This window comes from Pinus tabuliformis, chromosome 8 (assembly GCF_031772625.1).
Source record: "Pinus tabuliformis cultivar Carrire ecotype Pingquan chromosome 8, CPIR1, whole genome shotgun sequence".
NCBI classification, from domain to species: domain Eukaryota; kingdom Viridiplantae; phylum Streptophyta; class Pinopsida; order Pinales; family Pinaceae; genus Pinus; species Pinus tabuliformis.
In genome coordinates, this window is record NC_142294.1 from 1,221,778,571 (window position 1) to 1,221,806,169 (window position 27,599).

The window sequence follows — 27,599 nt, forward strand, 5'->3', positions numbered from 1 at the left end:
TATTCTCCTCCATTATCTCAGCTCAAAACTTTGATCTTTTGCATTGTCCAGTTTTCCACTTGGACCGTGTACTCTTGAAAGTCGTTGAAGGCCTTTCCTTGGTCTTCATGAAGTAGATCCATATTTTTCCAGGAAAAATCATCGATGAATGTCACATAGTACCACCCAAACATGACACTGCCATTGGTCCACATGCATTTGAATGTATTAGATCCAAGTATTAGTTTATGGATTTGGGGTAATATTGGACAGGTGTTATAGTCTCTAAGGTGTCAGAGAGGCTATGGAACACGATATCTCCAAAAGCCATAAAAGGTTTCGAGAGAAAACACTTAGAAATCACTCAATCAAATTATTTGATCAATAATTAAGAAGGTCCTAAGTCAAACTTAGGAAAATTGATTAATTAATGGGTATTAATTGAGAAAATCGACTTTTTCTCTAGAGATTTCCAAAGTAGTGTATTGATGGAGTCAAATTGATTTTAGCCATCGATCGTGATTAGATCTTGGTCATTAATACTCCAACGAGAGACTATAAGAGCAAGTCAACGTGATGGGGATAGACACAATTGAGGGCAACTAAGCAAGGTAGATTGAGCTACCCAGATCACAACTTCTATGAGGGCGCAGTTCAAACCCGAGGGAGAGCATCAGAGAGAGAAAGCAATAGGAAATTTCAGAGCAAGATCCTAGAAAGTTTTCTAGTGTTTCTCCTATGAGTTTTAGGATTTTTGCAAGATAGCAAGGATTAAGAAGGACCTCATGATAGTACCTTGCAACCCGAAGATTGAGGTGCTGAGATTGGATAATGGGGTGAGTATACCTCCAGTGAGTTCTAGGATTTTTGCAAGGTAGCAAGGATCAAGGAGTTCACGGTACCTTGCAACCCTCAATAGAATGGGGTTGTCGAGAGGAAAAATAGGACCATAATGGTGGTAGTGAGGGAAATGATTTATAAGCAGGAATTTCCTATGTTTTTGTCGGTGAAAGCCTGCAATACAACTGGCTATGTGCAAAACAATAATTCTGCACAGATATTGGAGGACAGGACTCTTGAGGAGATGTTTACATGAGCGAAACTAGATGTGAGTTGTTTGGGATATTTGTTGGTTACAGTGAGGTCACAAAGCCTACATAATCTACCTCCCAAGACCGAGGAAGGTGATAGTCAATCAATATTTCAGATTTGACGAGGGTAGGATGGTGGACCTTTAGGAGGTGTCATGAGGGAGAGCCAACAGGGTAGAGGATTGAGAGTGAGAGGCTCCTAAGGTTGAGCAAGGACCAATAGCACCAACAACAGGGACACAACTTGTAGATTTGGAGGAGGATCAACTTGTTCCTTCAAGCTATACTAGGAGGAGGTTGATATGGGTTGAGCAAACCTTGAGGGATGTTGAGGAGAATGTGGAGGCTCCTAGCAACACTTTTAGGCAGAGTCCATATGCGATGAGATTTTCCAGTACTTTTGAGGTTGCATATGTGCGAGTCTGGAGGGATGTCATGGTGTAGTATAGCTCTGTCATGAAGAATGATGTGTGGGATATAGTGCTGAGGCTAGAGGGAAAGCTTGTTGTCGCATCTCGATTGATCTACAAGATCAAACATGAAATTGATGGTAGCGTCGAGAAGTATAAAGGAAGGTTCATGTTGAGAGGGTTCTCCCAATAGGAGGGAGTGCCGAGGATACGTTTGCACCTGTCGGCAGATATGCATCCATTAAAGTAGTTATGTCCATTGCTTCAGAGATGGGGTGGAAGATACATTAGATGGATGTAAGGACTACATTCCTCAACGGGGTAATTGAAGCAGAGGTGTATATTGAGTAGCCTCAAGGCTTTGAGGTGCATGGGAGAGTCTCATGTGTGCAGGTTGAAGAAGGCCCTTTATTGATTGAAGTAGACTCCACATGCATTGTATGCCCGGGTTAATGGATATCTTCTTGGCTTGGCCTTTACCAAGAGTGAGGCAGACCCCAACTCGTACTATGTACTTGTTGAGGATGTACCACTGATCTTGGTGCTTTATGTGGACAATCTCTTCTTAACAGGGGTCAGAGAAGATTATAGGGAAGTGCAAGAAGGACCTTGCTTCAGAGTTCAAGATGAAGGACATCGGCTTGATGCATTACTTTTTGGGATTGGAGGTGTGGCAATAGCCAGGAGAGATCTTTCGAAGGCAGGGCAGGTATGTAGTGGAGAACTTGAGGAGGTTTAAGATGGAGGATCATAGGCTTATGTCTATAGTGATGATCACTAACTTGAAGAAGTTGAGTGCTTCTAAAGGTTATTTGGTGGATCCCACACTGTATAGGTCGTCGATAAGTTCTTTGATGTATTTGGTCAATACTAGGGTGGATAGTTGTTTTGCCATGAACACATAGCCAGTTCATGGTAGAGTCGAGACAAGCTCATTGGGTGGTAGCGAAGCATGTGCTAAGGTACTTGCGAGGTATAGTGGACTTTGGACCAATGTTGCGAACATCGTGATCGAGATTAAATGGGCGAGGGGGAAAAACAATAATATTGGGAAAAAATCGAAAAAAATTGGCAAATACAAAAATATTCATTTTTTTTCAACTTTTTTAATATCTAAAGGATCTACAACATAAAATAAATGCATTGACACATAAATATGATAAAAGAACTAATATATAAGATGTGTAATATCATTTCTAGTGCTACATCACACATAACAATGAATCATGTCTTGAATAGTAAGTCCTGAGTCCCAACTCAGCCTCAAAATATCAAATAAAAATATAATAATGTATCTCATATCATGAGTCGTAATCTCATATACAATGAAATGAACCAAATAACTAATAATATTGATTTTCTCTGCCCCTCTTGCGAGAAAATGCAATAGCTTTCCCTCTAGATGTAGATGGAAGTGGAGTTGGCGGTGGACTCTTCTATGCTCTAGAAGCTGAAGAAATAGGAGCTACAGGAGGTAGACTACATCCTTTATTGGTGACAGGGGTAGCCTAGGTAGGTGGTGTCACCTCCTCCTCTTGTTGCTCCTCCTCCTCCTTTACCCCTTCCACTACCTCCTTTTCTAACTAATCAATAATAGACTCCATGAGAGGCCTCTTGACCTCAACCCTCCATGCAACAATGGTGTAAATCCCATCCAATGAGATGGCCTCCACATCAGGTGTCCTCTCAAGTCGCATCACCCATAATCGAAGATTGTAGTGGACGTAGACCATGTCATTAAGTCCTTGGGACTCCAACCTATACAAGGGTTATAAAATAATAATTAAAAAAAAATATTATTCAATGAATTTAAAAAATTAATTGGAAATTTGGAATATTTTAAGTTTTAACCTATTGCGCTTCTTGGTGTGTATTTTTTCAAATACACTCCAGTTGCGCTCGCATCCTAAGGAGCTACATGTTTGGCTGAGCACTTGAATGGCAAGCCTTCACAGATTGGGTACTCTGCTAAATAAGATAAACATAAGAAAAAAATGAAATTTGAAAGTTGAAGCAAACTATGAAGTTATGAACTTGAAGAGACAATGAAATTTGAAACGAACTAAAACATACCTGGCATTTTAGTCTTCCTATCAACCACAACCATGTCAAAGCTAAATGCGCCACCTGCCATCTTGTATATCTCCATTTCTTTGGAGATTTCTACACGTTCCGCTGGAGATGGCACCATCCTCTAAACATAGGTGAAGAATCCATCCATGACATCAACATCAAATAAGAACCCACAGAAATAAGCAAAAGCGGGGTTCAGGTAGATCCCTACAACATGCATGGGAAGATGGAGTGTATTGTTCCATTGTTCGTCAATCACTTCCTATAGGAGGAGTTGTTTTTGAAACCCATCATCTCCCTTATCATCATAGTAGGTTCGAATGGATTCTTTGGCCCTGTCCATGGCCTCATACAATTAGCCCATTGTGGGCTTGTCACCATCAATTAATCGAATAACCTTTACCAAAGGTTCAATAATGTTGCACACCTCTTGCACTCTTGCCCAGAAGCTTTCCTGGTATGAAACTAATCTGCATATGGCTTCTCCTTGTGGTTTATGACTAAATGCCAAAGCACGCCACTCATCTGAAAGAAACATTCTATTCACATGCCACATAGAATTCAAGAGAGATTGAAAAGATATGAAACTGGTGGCAAACTGTGTAATGGCATGGCGCATCAACTCCTTGTTGTTGGTGAATGTTCTCATCAAATGAAGCACAAATGCATGATTATATGTAAATTTTGTAATGCTTTTTGATGAGTCAACAATATCTTTGACAAAAGGATTTTTTCCTATGCCCTCCAACATCAAATCAATGTAGTGTGCAACACAATGTGTGCAAAATAAGGTAGGATGCCTCTCCATAAGCATCCTGCCAACAACAACATAATTTGAGCATTGTCCGTTATGACTTGGTCACCATGTTCTGGACCCACCTCTAGAATAAACACATCCAACAAATCACATAATAATCGCGCATCTTTGATATGTGCAGATGCATCAACAAATTTCATAAACATTGCCCCCTTGGGACAATTAACCAAGAAGTTTATAAGGCTTCTACCCTTTTGATCGGTCCAACCATTTGACATCATAGTGCATCCTGTGTGTGACGATGATGCCCTAAACTCCAATCTCTTGGTGCAGTCAACCTTTTCATTTTGAAGAATGCACCCTCTAAATTCATCCTAAGAAGGGACTTTGTACCTTGGGACAACAACTGCAATAGCATCAACAAAGGGCTGGAAAAATGGATTGCTCCTTGCAACACTAAAAGGAATATCACTCCAAAGAAGAAACTTGCCCAACAACTTGTCAGCTTCATCTTTCTCCCTTTTTTTAATAATGGAAGAGATAGATGGTTGTGAACTAGGTGTGGTTCTAGGAACAAAATATGATGAGGAAACAAGAGGATTGGTTGTAGATACTGATGCTGAAGTAGAACCAATGCCTCTCTCATGTTAACTTCCTAAGACTCTACTCTCTGCTAGTTGACTCTTCAGAGCTGACTTGGACAATTTGGTTTGCTCTATTTTTTCCAATGATCTGAGGGCCCTTCGGATGATTTCTGGATTTGTATTTGAGCAAGGCCCTACCTCATGTCCAGGGATTTGTGCAAGGTGATACTTCAATCTGTATACCCCCCTGTCATATGATGCCCACATAACGTGCAATTCAAGTTTGGTATGTCAAACCCTCTATTAGGTTCACCAAATTACCACAAAGGGTCCAATTTCCTTGGCATGTTTGTAACTTTGTTGAACTCTTGAGTTTTAATGTAAGATGAAGTTTGAAGTTGAATGTAGGGCACAACAAGAATTGCAAGTTAAAAAAATAAAAATAAAATTTACATACAACACATTGAATTTTTGACAAAAAACCTCAACTCAATGCAACAATAATGGAAAAAATGCACATTCAAACCCAAGAAAAAATGATGCAAAAAAACTAGGGCACAAGAAGAAATTAAACTTCTAAATCTAACAATCAAGTTTTTGCATTTTTTACCAAAATGAACCCTCTCCACTCTCTTCAACAAAAATGAAAAAAAAAATACAATTAAATCCACTCAAAAATCATTGAAAATCAATGGGTTATAAAAACCTTAGCAAAAACAAGAAACAACAAAAATAAAGGGCCAAATTTGATGTCCATTCCTGGAAACCATTCTTTGTGGAAGAAACTTGGTCCAAACTCGAATTTTTCTTGCTTGGGATGCTAAATTCCTTTGCTTTTCTCCTCTCCTGCCCTTGTAGATCACTTTTTCTCCTCCTCAGCTCTCAAACTTGCCCAATGTCTGAAAAAAATGACAAAAAAAACAAAAAATCGACCCTTTAAACTCATTGTTTTTGCCGTCCACGATTTTTAATGATTGGATTGCGATTATTTTTCGCGATTTTTTTGTAACTTAAAAAATCGCCGAAAAAATCGGCAATTAAATCGTTTTGGCGAAAAAATCGCGATTTAATCGCGATGTTCACAACACTGCTTTTGACTTAGATATGTTGGAGTTGGTGGAGTGAAGCTGCAAGTGTACATAGATTTTGATTGGGAGTGTTGTGGATATAAAATCCACGTCTGAATGTTGTTTCAGATTGGGATTAACCATGATCTTGTGCTGTAGCAAAAAGAAACAGTCAATGGTGCTTAGTTCAGCAAAGGCCGAGTACATGGTAACGAGTATGATGAGTTGTGAGGCAGTATGGGTTTGCATGATGGTTGTAGGGCTATTTAATCTAGAATTTGGAGAAGGGGCCACAATGATTCATTGTGGCAATTAGAGCTCCATTAAGCTCTTCGAGAATCATGCGTTTCATGATCAGTCTAAGCACTCGATCAAATATTCCATTGATCAATGGTGCTTCTGCATCAGACTCCTGAGGCACTAAAATTTATGACCTTTTGGTCATATGATTCTCCTTATCCTTAGCAATTCTACCCACTTCTTAGTGGAACTGCCTTCATTATCTTTTGTGAGCTGCAACCTACCTCTGTAGTAACAGTCTTCCTCTACTACACGATACCTCACCAAGCTTTCTCCTGAGCTTAGTCTTTTGGCATCCTTCTGGTTCTCTCCTCTGGAACTAATTGAGCACTCCATGCTCTAGGCTTGCTGCAAGTCTTCTCACCTTCTGCTGCCATTCGTTGTACGACAATAAAGACCATAACTCTCCAGTCTTCAACACAACTGTACCTCTTCTCCTTCTGGTTGCACTCTTCTTCCTTTTCGCAGGAAATCCTTTCCTTGCTCTGATACCAAATGATGAAAGGAGATTTTGTGGTAAGGCAAAATCCCTTTCATTTACAAATTTCGATCCTGAGGCCTATGCGTTATGGGCCCACAAACCTATTGGAAGCATTATTCGTGGCCTTAGCCTTTAAACGGGGACCATACAACACTTTATTAGATTTTCCTTTAAAAACCTAGAACCAATGTCGTGAAAATCGCGATAAATTGAAATTATCGCGATTTTTTCGATATGGCGATTTTATTGCAATTATTATATAGGAGATTATCGCCGAGAATTTTTTTTAGCCGATTTTTATGAAATTATCGCGATAAATTTGAATTTATCGCGATAACAATCGAAATTATCGTGGGGGTCTCCGATAGCGAGGTTTTATAATGTTTTTTTTGGTTTTTTAAGGGATGCTAAATGATTGAAATGCAACTTTTTTTGAAAGAAACAAATAATTTTTGAGTGGGCCAGCTTAATGATCAAGTCTAGGCCCTAGTATTGATATGTTATTCATGGTAATGTTAAATTCTTAAAGTAAAAGTGACATTCTCTTTAATCTTCATTTTCATCCTTTTACTTAAATTTTTAACATTACTATGAAATGACTCAAGATGTTTGAGAGTGGTTCCGGCCTCATTGGATTTCATATGGAGAAAGTAGAATTTTAGATTTCATTCAAAATCCAGCAGTCTTATCAGTTTTACTGGATTTCAGGATTGGGAGATGTAATGTTTCCAGGTGACACCCCCTGCCCGCCCTACCCCTTCCACCAGTAGAGGACGTGGTCTACCTCCTATAGCTACTTCTAGTTTTTCAGCTTCTAGAGCATAGCAGACTCCACTGCCAACTCCACCAGCACCAACATCTACATCTAAAGGGAAAGGGAAAGCTGTGGCATTTTCTCGCAAGAGGAACAGAGGAAATCAATAGGATTAGACTTTAGTTATTTTCTTCATTTTATTGTATATGACATTATGACATGATGAGATACATTATTATATTTTTTGTTGATATTTTGAGGTTGAGTTGGGACTCAGGAGTCAGGGCTTACTATTCAGGACATGATTCAATGTTATGTGTGATTTTAGTACTAGAAATGATATTAAACATCTTATATATTAGTTCTTTTATCATATTTATGTGTCAATGCATTTATCTTATGTTGTAGATGGTTTAGATATTAAAAAAATTGAAAAAAATGAAAAAAAATGAATATTTTTGTACCAAACAATTTTTTCCCGATTATTTCCGATTATTTCCCGATAATTACGGTTTTTTTTTTTTTTTTTTTTTTTTCCGATTTTTTCCTCACGTCGATATTATCCCGATAATGATTAATGTAACATTGCCTGGAACCATTCATTTATCGGAATACACATGATTACACAGGAAAACCCGCAGCCGAACCAGAAGGCCGGACTTCAAAAAGTATACACCCGCTTCTATAAAATCTTCGGGTTCGCACCTTCCAGCTTTTCTACAGTGCTACTCCTTTGAACTTTGATTGGCCTGATCGCCGGTCGGCACTTATCGCTATCGGCGTATCAACATTCCATTACACCGTCCGCTAGCCCTTCCCGAAATGCGATCAACGATTAAATCTCCATCGTTGATCCTCCTTCCGATCCGACGGTTGTTGATTCAATCGATCAACAAACTTGCTCGATGGTCCTCCGCTGTTGAACTACAATTAGTGGATCCAACAGTCCACGATGATTTCGGGTGGACAAGTAGCATGGGGATTAACCGCCCGATAAAGTGGTTTCCTCTCTCCTCCTCGCTGCTACGTGTCGCTTGGTTAGTGGAATTGGGCGGTCACACAATATTACCACTTACCACCTTTGCCTCGCCCAATATACCACTTTTGCATTTAAATCGGCCGATGCGATATCAATTCCTCTGTCTCTGCGATATGATCCTGTCCATTGATCATATTGATCCAACGACTCCTGTGCATTTTCGTCCGTTTCCTCCTTAATTTAATCTCACTCGCTTTCAATGGATTTCTACATTAAAACACAATTTTTCCACCAAACTCTGTCTATACACGACATCACAATTAACTCGATATCTTTGGTTTATGATTGGATCACCATCGATCCTTACGCTGATCGATGGTCGATCAAACCTGCAACACAGAAACATCCAGACTATTTATGAAATATACACACAACACACAATATCAACACTTAAATACACTTTATATTACACATGACATAGTTACAGATCTAAGGCATTTCAACCTTATGAACAAATTCCCCTTCAACTACATTTTGATCGCTCTGTTCTCACTCTCTATCCATCTCACACACACAGACTCTCTTTTTATAAGAGATTACAATAGTTGTGGATCATTTAAGATGCACGATTTCCTCTCACAATCACTCGACAAACCCCTAAACTCTCTATACACATACATATGTGGCAGATTACATTTAATAAAGTCTTTGAGAGACTTTATCCATTCCATCATTTACTCTGTTTTAAATAGATTTGTCCCCTGTTTAGCTCTGATGGTCCACGTCCTCTCATTCTCCGCTTTGGATTCCTCTTTTGATTAAGGGGGGGGGGGTCAGATGCTCCTGCATCAGACTCCCGAGGCGCAAAAATTTATGACTTCCTGGTCATATACTTCTCCTTATCCTTAGCAATTCTACCCACTTCTCAGTGAAACTACCTTCATGATCTTCTGTGAGTTGCAACCACCCTCTGCAGTAACAGTGTTCCTCTGCTACACGATACCTCACCAAGCTTTCTCCTGAGCTTAGTCTTTTGGCATCCTTCTGGTTCTTTCCTCTGGAACCAATTGAGCACTCCATGCTCTAGGCTTGCTGCAAGTCTTCTCACCTTCCGCTGCCATTCGCTGTACGACAGTGAAGACCATGACTCTCCAGTCTTCAACACAACTGTACCTCTTCTCCTTCTGGTTGCACTCTTCTTCCTTCTCGCAGGAAATCCTTTCCTTGCTCTGATACCAAATGATGAAAGGAGATTTTGGGGTAAGGCAAAATCCCTTTCATTTACAAATTTCGATCCTGAGGCATATGGGTTATGGGCCCACAAACCTATTGGAAGCGTTATTCGTGGCCTTAGCCTTTAAATTGGGACCATACAACACTTTATTGGATTTTCCTTTAAAAATCCGGAACATTCATTTATCGGAATACACAGGATTACACGAGAAAACCCGCAGCCGAACCATAAGGCCGGACTTCAAAAAGTATACATTCGCTTCTATAGTCTTCGGGTCCGCACCTTCCAGCTTTTCTACAGCGCTACTCCTTTGAACTTCGATTGGCCTGATCTCCGATCGCCGGTCGACGCTTATCGCTATCGGCATATCAGCATTCCATTACATCGTCCGCTAGCCCTTCCCGAAATGCGATCAACGATTAAATCTCCATCGTTGATCCTCCTTCCGATCCGACGGTTGTTGATTCAATCGATCAACAAACTTGCTCGATGGTCCTCCGCTGTTGAACTACAATTAGTGGATCCAACAGTCCACGATGATTTCGGGTGGACAAGTAGCACGGGGTTTAACCGCCCGATAAAGCGGTTTCCTCTCTCCTCCTCGCTGCTACGTGTTGTTCGGTTAGTGGAATTGGGTGGTCACACAATATTACCACTTACCACCTTTGCCTCGCCAGATATACCACTTTTGCATTTAAATCCGCCGATGCGATATCAATTCCTCTGTCTCTGCGATATGGTCCTGTCCATTGATCATATCGATCCAACGACTCCTGTGCATTTTCGTCCGTTTCCTCCTTAATTTAATCTCGCTCGCCTTTGATGGATTTTTGCATTAAAACACAATTTTTCCACCAAACTCTGTCTATACACGACATCACAATTAACTCGATATCTTTGGTTTATGATTGGATCGCCATCAATCCTTATAGTGATCGATGGTCAATCAAACCTGCAACACAGAAACATTCAGACTATCTATGAAATATACACAAAGCGCACAATATCAACACTTAAACACACTTTATATTATACACGACATAGTTATAGATCTAAGGCATTTCAGCCTTAGGAACAAATTCCCCTTCAACTACATTTTGATCACTTTTTTCTCACAAATTTAATCTATTCTCACTCTCTATCCATCTCACACACATAGACTCTCTTTTTATAAGAGATTACAACAGTCGTGGATCATTTAAGATTCACGATTTCCTCCCACAATCACTCAACAAACCTCTAAACTCTCTATACGCATACATATGTGGCAGATTACATTTAATAAAGTCTTCGAGAGACTTTATCCATTCCATCATTTACTCTGTTTTAAACAGATTTGTCCCCTGTTCAGCTCCGATGGTCCACGTCCTCTCGTTCTCCGCTTTGGATTTCCTCTTTTGATTAGGGGGGGTCAGATGCTCCTGCATCAACATCACACAACTGTTGCCTCTGGTCTACAATTCATTCCCCCTATCTTTTGTTTGGCAGTCCGTAATAGCGGGTTAACCATCGTATTTCCCAATAGTCGCATACCTTGGCCAACAAATTGGTTGATTAATACTATCAGTTGGTTAGTTGATTATCAAATAATAGAATTAAATAATTAAATAATAATTATAATTAAAGTTAAATTATATATATATATATATATATATATATATATATATATATATATATATATATTTCATAACTTCAAAGTCGCAAGGAATAACAGAAAGGAATCACATTACATTAATGGACTTTAAGAGATTATCAAGAAAATACACTTCAATAAGTCAAGAAGGAACCAAAGATGAGTTTCATAAATAAGTCAACATTTTGGACTAAATGTCCATTTTGTCTAAACGAAATTGGATATACATATATTAAAAAAAATTGCAAATAAGTTGTACAGTGTGTGGAAGATTATTTAGTACAAAAGAATGTCAAGATAATGAGCATATGCAAATGAAAACACTAAAGGAAGAACTTGCAGAACTACAACAAAAGAATGAATCATTGGAAAAGAAATATAAAGACCTCAAAGATCAATTTTTTAAAGAATCAACATAAAGTAACAATGAAATTTGGCGTCTAAGAGATTATAGTAAAAAATTACTTGATAAAATCAAGAAGTCCAAAACTATAGAGAAAAAATTAAAAGATGAAAAAGAATGTCTCGAGAAGAAATTCAACGAGAATTTATTAGAGAAAGAAGAAGAAATTTTGCGCTTAAAATACCTTAAACATAGATTTATTAAAACAAATCAAAAGTTTAAAAGATGATGATGATACTAAGAATAAAGTCAACAATCCAAAAAACGAAGAGATTTTACGTTTAAGGAAACATAACCATAACATTCATACGCAAATAAAGAAGCTTAAAAGTTACAAGAAGACACTAAATGACAATCTAGAACAACTTACTCAAGAATTATTGAAGTCTCCAATTGTAACAGTCCAAGTAGAAGATAAAGGAACAAATACTGATCTAATCAATATCACAACTCAAGAAGATGAGAGACCAATAGAAGTTAAAACATATTCAGATGTTGTAGTTTAAACAATGGAAATTCCAAGTGATGATTCAGTAGCCAATTCAACTACAATAGTACTTGAAGTAAATCAAGAAACTGCCCCACACAAGATGTTGGAAAATGTAACTAGGGTTGGTCTTCATTAATGTATTTGAGTCATCATGTAATGTACTTGTCAAAAGAATAAAGAAAATAATTTTTGTTATTGTATCAATGACTTATTAAAGCACGGGTTTCATGCTTGGGTCATCATTATATTAGTCAAAGTCCCAATTGTAGACTCCTAGGATTAATATTGAATCAATAGAGTGATTTTACATTTAAAGAGATCCTCCTTGGTCTTTGAAATCATGTAAAAAGGTTTATTATTGAGTCAAATATAATTTATGTAACCTCCACACCAAGTCAGCCTAAAGGAGATCAAGTCGGTCTAAGAGACATAAATTCGACCTCACTTGGAGCCTATAAATAGAAGGAGATCAGATTCATTTGGAACATCTCATCTCAAGAAAGTTTGATATCTTTAGTGAAGGTGGAAAAGTGCGAAGTGGGTCAAGGAAGTCTAAAGGAAGTGTGAGTTGGGTCAAGTCCAAGGAGAAAGAAGAAATCAAAGATTTGGTGCTACTCTCTCTCTCTTTCGTGCCCTAGTTTGGGAGATCGAAGTCTTCCAAGTGCTGTTGCTGCCAGTTGCTGCTTGATGCCTTAAGTTGCTGCATAGTCGACATTGTTGGGGTGGAAGCACTGTTGCAAAGGGGTCAAAGATCTGGAAGGGCTGACTTGTTGTGGAGGGAAGTTTTGGTCTATGTCTAGGTTGAAGATTCTCAAAGAATACTATTGAAGGAAGATAATTTTTTGACTGGGTTTTTGCCTTCGAGGGGGTTTTGCCCTGGCATAGTTCCTACATCTTGTGTCTTGTGTTTTTGTGATCTTCATACACACATAATATGGTAATTGCTTGATGAAAGATAAGATAATAAAGAAGTAAAAGAAACCAACATAACTCAAAAGTAATTATTAAAAAAGAGGAATCAAACCCTAATCTACTTGCATTGATTTCTCAACACAAGATAAGGGAATGTCCAACTAGAAGAACTCCTTATCTACATCCGAATCACAAAAGCAGAGACTAAGTCAGTCTACATATTTGAACCATTCAGAACGAAAGCAACAAATTTATGTTCCAAGGAATACTGAAGTTTGCAGAATCCAATCCTATGATAACAATTCACTACAAATTTGCAGTCATTGGAAATTTCCACAGAAGATTAATTTAGGATGGTCAAATCCTTTCTCAGTTCGACAATTTTGTTCATCACTTGGAGGATCATATCAACTTGTATCAATGAAAATGACAATTCCGAGACGAGAAGACATTCAAAACAAAAAAAGAGATCAAGCCTTTTCATCAGTAAGCTTTGAGGAAAAACTCTTTTTGAAGAGGAAGGCAATGTTATGAATATGATTTATATTAAAAATAATAAAATGTAAACAATAATAAACATAAATAATAATTAATTAACTAGCAATTAATAATGAAGAGGCATGTCTCTAAAGACATGACTACTCATGAAAGGGTATGTGCCTAGTGTTGACCTAGGTTGTTATTGATGTCAATATGGCAATATTCTAGATACTAGAGGATGACATGAAGCCAAGGGGAAGCCAAGCTGATCCATGAAGAGACAGAAGCAAGGCCATCAGGATAGCCAAGCTATAAGCAAGAGGATTTACCAAAGGAGGCATATCAAAGCATATTATAGGATATCAAAGCAAGAGAGGCATATCGGATAAGGCAGAAGCCATCAAGGCATCAAGGTATAAGAGGAGGTCTTTGAAAGACACTGCCAAGCCAGAGGAGCCACATTGGAGCAAGAGGAGCCATATCGAAGGAGCTTTGCATGTAATACATGCCCAAGAAGAACCAAGAGGAGCGACAGGAGGAGCTATATATATATATATATATATATATATATATATGCCAAAACAGAGTTATCGGAGCTACAGGAGCAAACAAAGCAAGCAGAACAGAGCATATATATATGCCAAAGAAGAACAGAGCAAATAGAGGACGTAAATAGAGCCATCAGAGAGCATATCGGAGCACAGACATATATATGCATGCATTTAACAGCTATCGGGAGCTATCGAAGTAATATATGCCAAAGGTTCGGAATCCAATGGAAGATCGATTAGAGGAGCATAGAGGAAGAGCGGAGGAAACGGAGAAGTATTGCAACGAAGCAGTATATAATATTGGAGGAGCCACATAGAATCGATAGAAAGGAAATAGCAGAGCAATATATAAACAAAGTTAACGAAGTGGAGCAATATATATATCGGAGGTGGAGCAGTATATTATATCGGTGGGTTCTATTAAGTGTCACCCCCGAAACCTCTGATTGCGATAATGTATGCGGACCTAATGGTCTTATTATATCGCACCCTATTGTTATATCGCATCCGTGGTAATTGCAATGTATATAGGCGCATATATATATATATATATATATATATATATATATATATATATATATATATATATATATATATATATTGGTGATGTGATAATCGGCTATTCGGCTATGTGCCATCACCCTAAACCCCCGATTGCGATATACGCGTTGTGGACCCGACGACAACATTAAGGTAGGTTTAATGTAAGTCTGAAATATGATGGATCAACCACCAAAAACCTCACGACCAAGCTAGAGAAAGCCTTCCAAGGTTGTGGCTAAGGCAAAATGGCAAAATTTGGCCGCAAACAAGTGAGGAATGGCCTTGAAACTTAGTGATTGTCCCTCCAAAGACCTGCACAACACAAATGAATTAGATTCAAAACCCCAATAGATGATGAACCAACCCTCTTAGAGCTAGCGACAAGGGCTAGAAGCCCCTCTAATGCTAGTGGCTAGGCCTCCAAAGGCTAAAATGATGTGGAAAATGAATTTTTAGCCCTTGAAACCCTTCTTCAATGGATGGGAGTCTTGCAAAACCAAGATTATTCCACTAGATGACAAAAATACAATGAGAAATCACTACAAGCCATTGCCAAAAATTGTTTCAAGCCTGCAAATCAAAGAGTTAGCCTTAAAAATCTCTTGCAAAGAGGAAAATAAGCTCCTTTAGGGATGCGACTAGGCCTTGGAGGCCTAATTAGGGCTGCATCTTGCCAAGAAAGGTCTCCAAGAGGTTGTGACTAAGGTTTTTGGCCCTCAAAACCTTGTAGCTAGGCCAAATTAGCCTGCAAATCTTGAAAAATGCCCAAATAATGCCTTCGACTTCGAGGATCCACCTGAAAACAATTTCAGAAAATAGTTGTTGAAGAAAATCCTGGTTGTACTTGTAGAAAAACTGTCTAGGGCTAGCGACTTCCTCAAGGAGGCTGAAATTGCAAAATTATCTCTTGGGTCTTGCAGATCTTGGTCTCTAGACCCTAGATCAACCCTTATAGGTTGAACGACATGCTTCTTTGGGCTGGACAACTCCTCTTTAGGCCTAAAGCCTCTCTAAACCCTAAACGTCTAGGCTAAGTGAGGGCAAGGACTTTCACACTTGAATTTGTCTTTGAAAAATTTGTCTGTTAGCACCTGTAAGATGAATAAATAGAGCACAAGACAAAATCTACAAGAATCTAAAATAAAACCCCCAAAATTTATTATTTACAAACGAGAAAAATAATTTACAAGGGTTAGAAATAATTTACAAATTATCTACAATAATTTACAAGGGAAAATAGGCCCCAATTAGCAAATAATTCATTAATAGCCCAAAAACAATTTTTGCAAGATAATTTGATGAAAATAATCTTAATTTTATTGCACAAACCCAAACTCTGCAAAACAAATTCGTTAGATAAGCTCAGGGTCCAAACAAAATTCAATCATCCTGAAGTCCATGTAGTTGGGTCATATCCAAGGGTTGAATATTTGAAGATATCTACACATAAGATAGATTATTAGTCCTAGAGGGGCTTGATTCACATAAGAAGTCTAGAGACCTAGAGATACTTGCTAGATCTGCCAGATTCAATATGCTTACTCTAACCTAGTACTTCAAGCAAGATACCTATGCTAATAGATAATCCAACAACTTGCTACCAAATTCTGCAAAACAAATTCGTTAGATAAGCTCAGGGTCCAAACTCCAAACAAAATGCAATCATCTTGAAGTCCATGTACTTGGGTCATACCCAAGGGCTGAATATCTGAAGATCTCTACACATAAGATAGATTATTAGTCCTAGAGGGGTTTGATTCGCATAAGAAGTCTAGATACCTAGAGATATTTGCTAGATTTGCTAGATTCAATCTGCTTACTCTAACCTAGTACGTCAAGCAAGATACTTGTGCTAATAGGTATTCCAACAACTTGCTATGGAACAATAGTCTTTAGTTTAAACAATTAGAGCATTAAATTTAATTCAACACATACCATGAATCATCAAGCGAGAAGATACTTCGAATTGAAACCTCAAAGTCTTTCTTAATGCGGAAAATTCTAGCAGAGCTTAGCTTAGTACAAAAGATTTTCAACATAGTTGAAGTTACAATGAAGAGCTTGAAAGCTTTATTATATAGAAAAAATGAGAGGGATCAACTCCTCCAAGTGGAAAATCGGCTAGATGCATAGATCCATGGCTTGATCCTGGAGGAAAAAAGTTTGAACCCTTGATTAGCTGGCACAAATCTCCAAAATATTTCGGCCTTCTTTACTGTGTTGGAGGATTCAAACTTTGAGTTCTGGACCATAGAGGACTTCCAAAAAATAGAATTATCATTACTTGTGGAAAATAATTCTCTTTTTGGTCCATAAAATTCTAACTGCTAGGAAAATAGTCTTTTCTGCCCCAATGGATTTCTGGACTGGGTCCTTCTGCCTAGGGAATAAGGCATTTTATTTTTGACTTGAATTTTTCTTTTGAAAATAGGCTCAAATTATCTAGATGAATTTTCCACATGGAGGGTAATTAATTTTCCCTTCATTTTATTATTTTGGATAATTTTCTAGCTAATTTAATTTTTTTGCCAGAAATTAAAATAAAAGATTCAAATGGGGATTAATTATTTTTCGCCCTCTAGGTGTATGCAAAAATACTTTGGTAATGGTGTTCTGATTATGAGGAATCTAGTATGAAAAATACATAGACTCGATAAACACTATGACTCACCTAAGGCCTCCTCAAATGGGTTTCACCCTAGCTTTGGGGTATATCTGGGAGAAAAACTCTGCCAATTATCTGAGTTTAGAAACATAGATAATTTGTTGAGGATCAAAGACCCCCTAGGATGAAAACCTTCAAGAAGAATTATAGACTTACCTAGGTGTTGTTACATGGCTTAATAATCATACCAGAATCATTTACAATAATTTTGCAGAATTTGGGATTACAATGATGAAATTGACTTAATTTTTTTTGTCTGCTGTGCTATATACCCTGCTTCCTGGATTGTTGACATGTGCATGGCCAACATGTCCCAGAGACTTAAGGGTATCTTCATGCACATCTTGCCTTCTAATCAATAGCATCACCTAGTTTCTTTCTTTTCTATGGAAGAAGGCTAAACATTACATGTTTTTGAAGTTTTCCAGTTTTGCCATCACTTAGAATCTGGTCAGAATTTTTTTGCCAAATTGTAATTTTGGATTTTGATGAAATTGAGGTTTTTAAAGCAGAAATGTATTCAACATTTTTTATTACCTTTACTGTAACTGGATTGTGCAATATTAACACCTGATATATGAAATTCCATCAAATCCAAAATGATTCTTGCTAGATTTTAGGATAAAAATGTGGGTTTCCGTTCCTGTTATCTTAATTGTCTAGAAAAGTGCCAATTTGTGGAACGAATAGAGTATGGCTCTTCTATGTATGTCAACAACTAAAATAATTAGTTTAAGCTGCTGGCTATAATATATTTGTCCTTTTAGTAAAATCCAATTTTATCTTAGCCGCAAAGGATAATAGTCCTATATAATTTCGTGCTCAGCCACTTTATATTTAAGTTGATTAATTTGAAGAGAGTCAATGAACGTACATTCTGAAAAGGAATACTTTTCCATCTGAACTAAAAGAGAATCATAGGTGTCATTTATTGGCTTGGGTAAAACTATCTGACACATGTATGTGAGGTTTATTTTTTTACACAAATGATGGATGAAAAGTTATTTTTATTTTATTTATTAATTATATCACTTTAAAGTGTTTACTAATCTGAAACGTAGTATTGGTCCTTTCATGGTTGGCGAACATCTTCAGCTGTATTTCACATGGATAATGGGTTGCAGATACATGTTAAATTGCACATGGATAATGGCTTAGGCCCAAGATAGATATCTGTGGGCCCAGCCACCATCCAATGTACAGAGATATTTGAACTGACAAAGTTATCCTGTATCTGAGCTTTAATGGTTCATAGGCATTTTGGTGTTAAAATCTATTATTTACCATGTTTGATAAGCTGCAGGCAACGGGTTTGATTTATGCCCAATTACATTGCTTGTTGGAACTTGTTGCTGTATGTTCATCATATGTCTAGAAGAAATAATATATGCTGATTCTTAAAGGAGTGACGAATGTTTTTTATGGGAATTTTTACAGGAACAGGCAGTAAAGAGTCATGGAATTTTCAACCAAGACTCGACTGGTATTGGGGCATCTTTTGGGTCGAAAGACGATGAATCGGGTTTATTGGCTGGATCTCATACTGCTGACTTTGAGGTGGAATGCCATGTTCTAGCTGGTTTTTGTTTGAGAATTTTAACTACTCTATTATCTGAGTCTCTTTTTTGTCTGTAATCTAGAGATAGAATAGTATATTACTATATACGCAACCATTTCCTATTGCTAATGTGAAAATTTGTATGATGGTTAACAGCTAATGGAAAAATTGACCGGGCTGCAAAGAGAGCTGGAGTCTGTTCGTTCAATAGCAGAACTTGTGATTAGACGAGAAAGGATCAAAGCTCAGTTGCTTACAGTTTTTCAGGAAGTTGCAGAGTTGAAACTTTTTACCTTGCAGAAAAAGTTAGGGCTGATGTCTTGTTTCCTTTGCAAGTCAGATGAGAAATTGTTACACTGTAAAAAATGCAAGAAAATTTTCTGTTTCCATTGTTATAAACAATGGAACAATCATGGCTTGAAAAGCTACAGAATTGTGAGTTGCAGAGAGTGTGTTTGTAAGGATTGTGAAGTTGTTTCTATGATGGGTCATAGAAACAGTGTGTTAAAAAATGGCTGTAAAGTTGGAGACACAGATTGAAAGGAGTATCTGTGAACACAATCATCGAAGGGAGGACTAAGACATCAAATGTGAAGAATGGGCCATTGTCAAGATGCATTTTGAATGAGAATACAAGCCTCTTGAACGTAGAATTGGTTGAAAACACAGTTTCAAAGATTGATTCCTTGACCAATCCCAATATGCAATAAATCTCTTAGCAAAAGAAACTGGTTCTTCTAATTAAATTTATGGTCAATCCCTGGATGGTAAATGGAGACAAAGAAGCCGTTATATGAAAGCATTTATTTCTGAATTGGTTTGAGCATTGGCTTAGCTCCTAAAAATTCATCAAAGTGCTTGTTGAGGAAACGCAGGCATACCTTGAAAAAATCAAGATGTTTATCTCCCTACCAATCTCTTCAAGGTGGCTGCATTACTTATGTCCTAGCTCTCTCGGAAAACAGTCTTGTAGAATTCATTCTATTTGCTTCGGATTATTCTGGAAAGAAAGCTTGTTGTATTCTTTGCTTTGTTAGCCATTCACATTCCAAAGTGAGTTGATCTCGTTTAATAAAGGCTGCTTGTGCTTTTGGACTGTGAAGGCATCTGTAATATTAGGATGGTACGATCAAAGCCTTCAATACAAGTTTTTGGGGAGTTGTTATTTGAAAAATGGGTATATATAAATAAAGGTGGCAGGTTGGCTATTTGGAATCGGGATGTAACTTAATGCTCTTTTTGATTTGTTGGCCTGTTGTAATTATGACGAGGTAAGAAATCTGCATTTTATTTGGCAATCTGGCTGGCGCATGGGTTTGTGGATGTGGCCCTAGAATGATAATTTACTATGCTTTTGAGATAGATTTCAAATATCTTTCCAGCAACTGACTTTTTATAGCTGATACTGATCATCAGATGAGTTCTCGTGATTGGTTATTTAAGTTGTATTGGTAATAGTTGATATGGTTTATATTCATCGTTTATTATATCATGCTTATTGGATTTCTTGACTTGCGATGGTGGTCAAAATACAAGCATAGTGTCTTGTCACATGTTTCGGCCTCTATTGCTTTTCAAGTTGAACATTTTCTTGTACGCACTATAGATATTACTCAACGGGTCTCTAATATTATTAGAAATGTCTATTCTTTTCGGGGTCAAGAAACTTTGTTTGTTTGATGAGATGCCTAGCACTAGCTACGACAGATCCTGAGCTGTGCCTCAGCCAGTTGTCTTTGAGCAATTTAACATGTATCTGCAAGCCTACTTGTAAGATTCTGTGTGGCATTTTATCTACATTGGTTATCTGCAATGTTAAAGAATTTTCAAGCCTGCTTGTAAGGTTCTTCAAAGGATATCAGCAAAAGCATCAATAGGGGCTGAGAGGAAGATCATTAAAAATGATAAATATAAAGAGATCGTTGAGCAACGAATTATTCAATACAACATTACCTATTATGAAGCTTGTTGGCAAGGATATTGTTAAAAATTCAATCTGAACATATACATAAGTTGGTTCCTTTTTGGTTAGTTTTCTGCATACAAGCTTCGTTGTTATGGCTAAGAAACATCACCTATGCTATATTTTGTGGATGCACGTGTAATAAGTCTCCAGTAAAGTATTGTCGACATGAGTATCTGCAATGGAAGTTAAGGGTTGCAGATAATGACACCTTGTATCCATTACAGCTCGTTGAAAGTGACCCTTCAATATTGACTTGTTTTGTTGAAAACATATGCTTTCTAAAAAATTGTCTTTGTTGAACTCTTTTTGGTTCAATCTTCGAGTGATTTATTTTTTCAACTATGAAAGTCAACACTTCGTAGTTTTCACAGAATGAGGTGAAAGGAACACTATCCCTCTCACATCTTCTGTGTTTTTGGCTAACGTCGTGGCTTTGTATTTTGTATGCAAGTGTTTGTGAGGCATATTCATTTTTACATATAATCGAATTTAAGAGGGATATTGTGAGACATACGCACTTTACATATAATCAAATTCTAGGAGAAAAGCGTGAAAATGTATAAAAGATTCGTGGATAGTAGAACAAGCCATGAAACTTGAGTTAGCGATTGCAAACATACAAGATCCATAGATGAGTAATTGCTGAAAATGGTTAGAAGATGTGCACAATATGTCATGTTCTATAGGACAACAGTGATATCTCGAATTTAGTATTTCCTCTTTTACTAATATAACAATTACATTTCTCATTTTTGAATATTGAATAATGTTATTCTAAGGATTGGAAAAAGCCATTGCCCTGAATAACATTAGAAAAAGCCATTGCCCTTATATTGTTATCTTGTTCAATGTTTTATTAGTATAAAGATTTTTTTCCCCTTATGCATTATGTAACATGTATACTATTTTGTTAGTGCTTTTGTAGAATGATTTTAATTGCTTTTAGTGACATTTACATCAATAATGAATCTCACTAGTAAAATTGTAAAAGTTAATCACTCTAGCTCCCTTGGAAAAGATATTTATGCTAACAATTCTTATTTATAACTTTGTGGGTTTGTATTGCAAGAATTTTTTTGTGTAATATAATTTACTTCAAATATGAATAATATAGAAAGAGAGAAATGTTAGAATGTTGAGAAGAAAGTTTCCTTGTAATATTTTTTACAATATTCAAAACACGAATTTATCCTTTACTTATTTTTATTATTATTGCATCAGTTCTTTTTCTTCATATCTTGGTTGCATCTGGCTTGATCCAAATGTGATTCTAATTGAATTGCATAAAGGGGAGATGATAACATATCTTTTCACATTGTTTGTTAATAGTTTTGGACCATGTAAGTAAAATACAATATATATGTAGAAATAAATTGAGAAAAGTATAATTTTAAATGAGAATACCGTCAAGATATATAAGTAAAATATATCAAACTAGAATATATCTTTTGAGGTGGTTGAAAGTAATTAAGCGATTTAATTGTTTCATTATAGTTTTTAAGTATAGAAAAGAAACTATAGTGAGACTAAGTGTACTCTATTGAGGTCTATATGTTTATAAGAGGTATTATATGGAAATTTATTATTTTTTAATGTAATTGTTTTATTTTCACTGAAGTTATTTTTTTTCTTAAAAATGTGGAATCAAAAGTTATGTAAATTGTATATATTAAAATTAACAAAAAATAGATTAATGGAAATAAAATTTTATCTATAGAATATTAAATCCCCAATAGTTTGCATGTTTTGAACCATGCAAAAACATAAACTTATTTATAATGACTCTTATGTATAATTATTCTTTTGTATGTTGAAGTAAAAACATTCAAAAATATACAAAAGTAATGATACAAAATATAGATTGATGGTTAAATGACTCTTCACTGTTTTGAATGTAATTGAGTTCACATTATTTAGAAAATTAAAAACGAATATTCAAACATAATCTATCATGCATAATTCAAAATAAGATGTCACTTTGTTATTTTAAAAATATCAGGGTGTATTCGTAAAATATGACCAATGTAATACCAATATGCAATTTGGTTTAATCTATCATGCATAATTCAAAATAAGATGTCACTTTGTTATTTTAAAAATGTTAGTGTATTCGTAAAATATGACCAATGTAATACCAATATGCAATTTAGTTTAATATAATTGAGTTCACATTATATAGAAAATTAAAAACAAATATTCAAATAAAATCTAAAATAAGATGTGAATTTGTTATTTAAAAAATGTCAATGTAATAAAATATGTCTAATGTAATACCAATATGCAATTTGGTTTATTCACATTCATCTACAAAATATAAACCTTCAATATTATTTAAATACCATTGTAATTGTTTTTTATAGTAATAAATTCTACTATATGTTGTTATTTCCTTTAAATAAACATTTCAACCCGAAATTCATACCAAATCCATCTTTTAAATGAAATAAATTTGAAAATAAATATAAAATATCAAAGAAATAAAAAGGAGAATTATGTGCGCAAGACAAGTACTACCATCTTGGGAAAATACTTGTGGTTTGTCTCATGTACAAAGGGCACTTATAGGTCTACATTTAATCTTAAAGGAATGAATTTTAAGTGGTGATATAATGTTCATGAATGAGAATTATTATTCCATGTTTATTAAATGCTATTCTTGGAATTTAATGTAAGTGGTCCATGTGTGGAACTACTCTAAGAATTTCATGAAGATCTCTACAAGCATTTGTGAAAGAAGGTTGATAGAGGAACACTGCCCACAAGGGAATACAATATTGTAGGTTTATTTTTGGTTAGCGGTGTCGGAAAGATAATAATTGTAATTCAAAATACTTTCTCTTTAACATGTTTTTATTAATGATTAGTGTTACAATATAACATAAATGCTCAATGTGTGGAAGTATAAATTTTATAAAAAACTGTATACATATTTGTGAAAAATGGTTGATGGAGGTAATTTAAACCAAAAGGGGAATACAAAAATTTAGATTTAATTTTGTTAGTAGTTCTAAGAGATAATAATTTTAATTCAAAATACTTTATCTTTAATTTGTTATTCTATGTATGAAACAATGCTAAAACAAAATCCAAATTACTTTTTAGGTATTATAAATTAATTATTAATAACATCGTTATTAAAGATATATTAGTTTATGCAAGAAATTATAAATAATAAAAAATATCAAATAACAGAGACACATCATTGTGTTAACAAGTTGGGTGGGAACCTGAACTCGTGTGGATGCTACTTGTTGACTATACAAGCTAGATTGACAAGCATGGTTTCTTTGTGACTATCATGTATCATAAGATTGATCTCATGAGTAGTATGTTTATATGAAGGGTTCACATTATGGCCACATGGGCTACCTTCCATATGTTGTTGCATTAGCCTGAAATCATTGCATGTAAGGTTGGTGTTATCATGCACATAGGTTGTGTGTGTTGATGTGTAACACACTTAGTCCCCTTTATGAGGGTACAAGGTCTTCACGACCAAACTTTTAGGTTACTATATGGAAGTGGGGTATACAAAATTTCTCTTCCCCTCGTCATCTCAAACATCTTTTTTAAGGCCACCGTTGTCTTTTGCACATCAAAATCTTTCCAACGATATAAATTTCATCAAATTCTGAGCTCAAGACACAAAATTATGGCTCTTAGAAGTTTCACTGATATATGAGATCTTAGTAGTCATAACATTGACACATGTTCGACACATGTTAGTATTGTGCCCATGTCATGTGATCAAATGTGGTTTGTTGAGAGACCAATAGGCTAACAAATTAGGGTTGGTTTCGCTTACTTGATAATTTCTTGTGAATATTTATTGGCTTCTTATTTGTTACTATTATGTTCTCTTCGTCAAACAATTGTCAATTACCAAAAAGTAAAACATGAAGATCGCAAATGACAAAGAACACAAGATATAGGCTCCAAGCCATGGAAAAACCCCACAAGGGGGAAAACCAACCAACTTCTCTTCTTATAGAATCATATCAAAGTGAGAAATCCAAGACCCAAAACCAAGGCCAAGACTTCCCATAAGACCCAAGTCACCCCTCTCAAAAAATTCCTCAAGAAAGTCCAATCCAACCAAGTCAACAATGGTCAATGCTATTCAAATTTAGTCAAACCTTTAATTTTCGACCCTGCAATTATTCTTGAAATTTTTGGCCCCTGCAACGGTATGAAAGTTTGCATGTGTGGCATAATTTAGGATAGAATAGTGTGATTTACTCTGCTTTGACCTTGACTCCTCCTTTGATTCTTGTTCTTTCTCCTTTGTCTTTCACTTATCTTCTTGCACAAAAATTGAAGTTGTGAATTGGTGCTACAATGAGGTCAAACTTCTCTTTATATATACACATACAGGAGGCCGAATAGGTCCCTTTCTGGGCCGACTTGTCCTAGTAGGGCCCACTTGGTCTTGTGGGGACAAATGACTCTCTTTGACTCAATACATTTTTTCTTTCTTTACAAATATTCCAAATGGGACTTTGACTCTTACCAAATTTTCTTTTGACTTCAATAAACCCAAGAAGCATGAAGAACATGCTTTGACTATAATAATAATAATAATAATAAATTTTCATTTTCTTCTTTTTGCTTTTTCATGGAATACATAATGATACAAGTATGATGATAGTTATGAAGACCGAACCTAGTTATATTTTTCAACATGGTTGACATGTAGCCTTGTGCGAACATGTCACCATTAAGTTGCACCACACTTGCAAGCTAAACATGTGGCCTACTAGGTCAACATTTGAATTTCGGTTTCTATTCTTCCAAATTCCTAGATTATTGACTTTTTTTGGGTTCATTTGTATCAGGGCAAGGTACTAGGTCAATCTAGTCAAACTTTGGATATGTGGACCTTCAGGTATTTAGAACATCCACAATATGGATGTTTCATAAAATGCACTTAAATGAAAGAGGCGAAACTAAATATATGGGTTTTCAGATATCTGGAACTTGTTTATCCAGAAGTCTAAAAAGAATCCTTTTAAATAAAAAGTTGGATTTTTGGATTCCCAGATCCTCCACTTTTGGAGATCTCACGACATCATGTTGTGTTATTTACCACCTAGTATCCACCTTAACACTATTAGGAAAACATGCCGCATTGTCGTTGTGCCACATCAGTGCAATCAATGCGGTTAAAACTTCCACTCTTCCGAATATTTGGAACCTACAGATCTAGAAAAATATAAAAGGTCCATTTTTCCAAAGTTCCAGATTTTGGACCCATGGTCTCCATGGTCATATGTCACAATGAATGCAAAGCCAACTGCCACAACAATGATTAGATACTTTTGTGCCATGTTAGCACATCACATCAACATTCCATGCCATCTAAGCTTGTCCACCTAGCCACATCAACGTGCCAAATAAGAAGTGACACTAATAGCCACATTTGTTGCAACATCACACATAAGGTTCCACGAGGTTCATTTTACATGGCTTCACATGTTCTACCTTGCTGACATCTATCTTTTCAAAGGTAGGGGTTATGGAAAGGTTATGGATATCTAGATATCCAAACATCCACCATCCACCCAATTTCCATACTTATAAAATGTTTAAGATGTCCTGATGCAGGAGCATTAGAGCTTCCATGTCATCAAGCTTTTTGGAGACAGAGTTCCAAACCGGGTTTCAACATGGAAAATGAATTTTATTTCCTTATTGTAAATAAATTTAATTTCTTTATTTATAAAACAACTATGGAAAGAGATTAGACAAAATAGAAAAGCATGAGAGATTCTAGGGATAGATTGAGTGACTTTAGAATTTAGAAAAATATGATTTATGGAGTGATTTTAGGATTTAGGAAACTTTGATTTATGGATTGATATATGGGTGATTTATGTAGTTCTTTTAGGATTTAGAAAAGTTATTGCATTTCTTAATTCTACTTATTGTAAGCCTACGGGCAATGAGAACTAATGGGCAAATGAATGTGCAATCAGGCTCATAGAGAAAAACAAATGTTTTTGAGTATTTTTGTATGTACAGGTTTTGTTAATGAAATGAAGTTTCATATATTTTGTGTATGAAGTGTCCATGTGCACGACCATTGAAGAATTCTTAAAATTTGGAATTGGTGGAATTAAGTGCCTATGTATGTGAATTGGGTAGAGAAATCTTATTGAAGGTTTACTAAAATTAAATTTACTACATGTGTTCAATGGTGGAGAGTGGTATTATTTTATGAAGAATAATTATTCAATGTGATTAATCGAAAGAAAGCTATTGGGTGCTCATGAATTATATTTTTATATTTAGTGTGCATGGTGAATGCTTCAAGAAATGTTGTGAAATGAATGTAAATGCACATATGTGTATGGAGTGGATTCATGAAATTGGTGTCAAGGTAGATTTGGCGCCATCATGTCCGAATATCTTGATGTTCAAATATCGAAAGCATCCACTTCCTTTTGGAATTCCACATTAACAAAGGTCAAGGATTTCCAGATATCTGGGACATCCACTTAAGACTTAACCTTTTGTACTTTATCCCCTTTTAGATTAGGCCCATGGTCACATTCCTTCCTGGCCCATGGGACTAGTGGCTATGTAGATACTTCAAACCCTTAATTTCACAATATTTTGTAGGTTTTCCCAAAGGTAGAATATGATGCCTCCTTTGAACAATTTCAATTCTAACATGGAAATTACCTTGC

The 27,599-nt window shown here is 36.1% G+C and overlaps 1 protein-coding gene across 2 annotated transcripts in view; it reads left to right on the forward strand.

The window, feature by feature from the left end:
- LOC149239795 (uncharacterized) overlaps positions 1 to 20,159 on the forward strand; it is a 210,514-nt gene extending 190,355 nt beyond the window's left edge. For both annotated transcript variants that reach the window (XM_089373537.1, XM_089373536.1), the window contains exons 9-10: positions 18,824 to 18,943; positions 19,101 to 20,159. In XM_089373537.1, coding sequence (XP_089229663.1) covers positions 18,824 to 18,943; positions 19,101 to 19,484 — 504 coding nt within the window. In that variant the 3' untranslated portion in view covers positions 19,485 to 20,159. The remainder of the gene's footprint in view (positions 1 to 18,823; positions 18,944 to 19,100) is intronic.
- Positions 20,160 to 27,599: the final 7,440 nt, after the last annotated feature.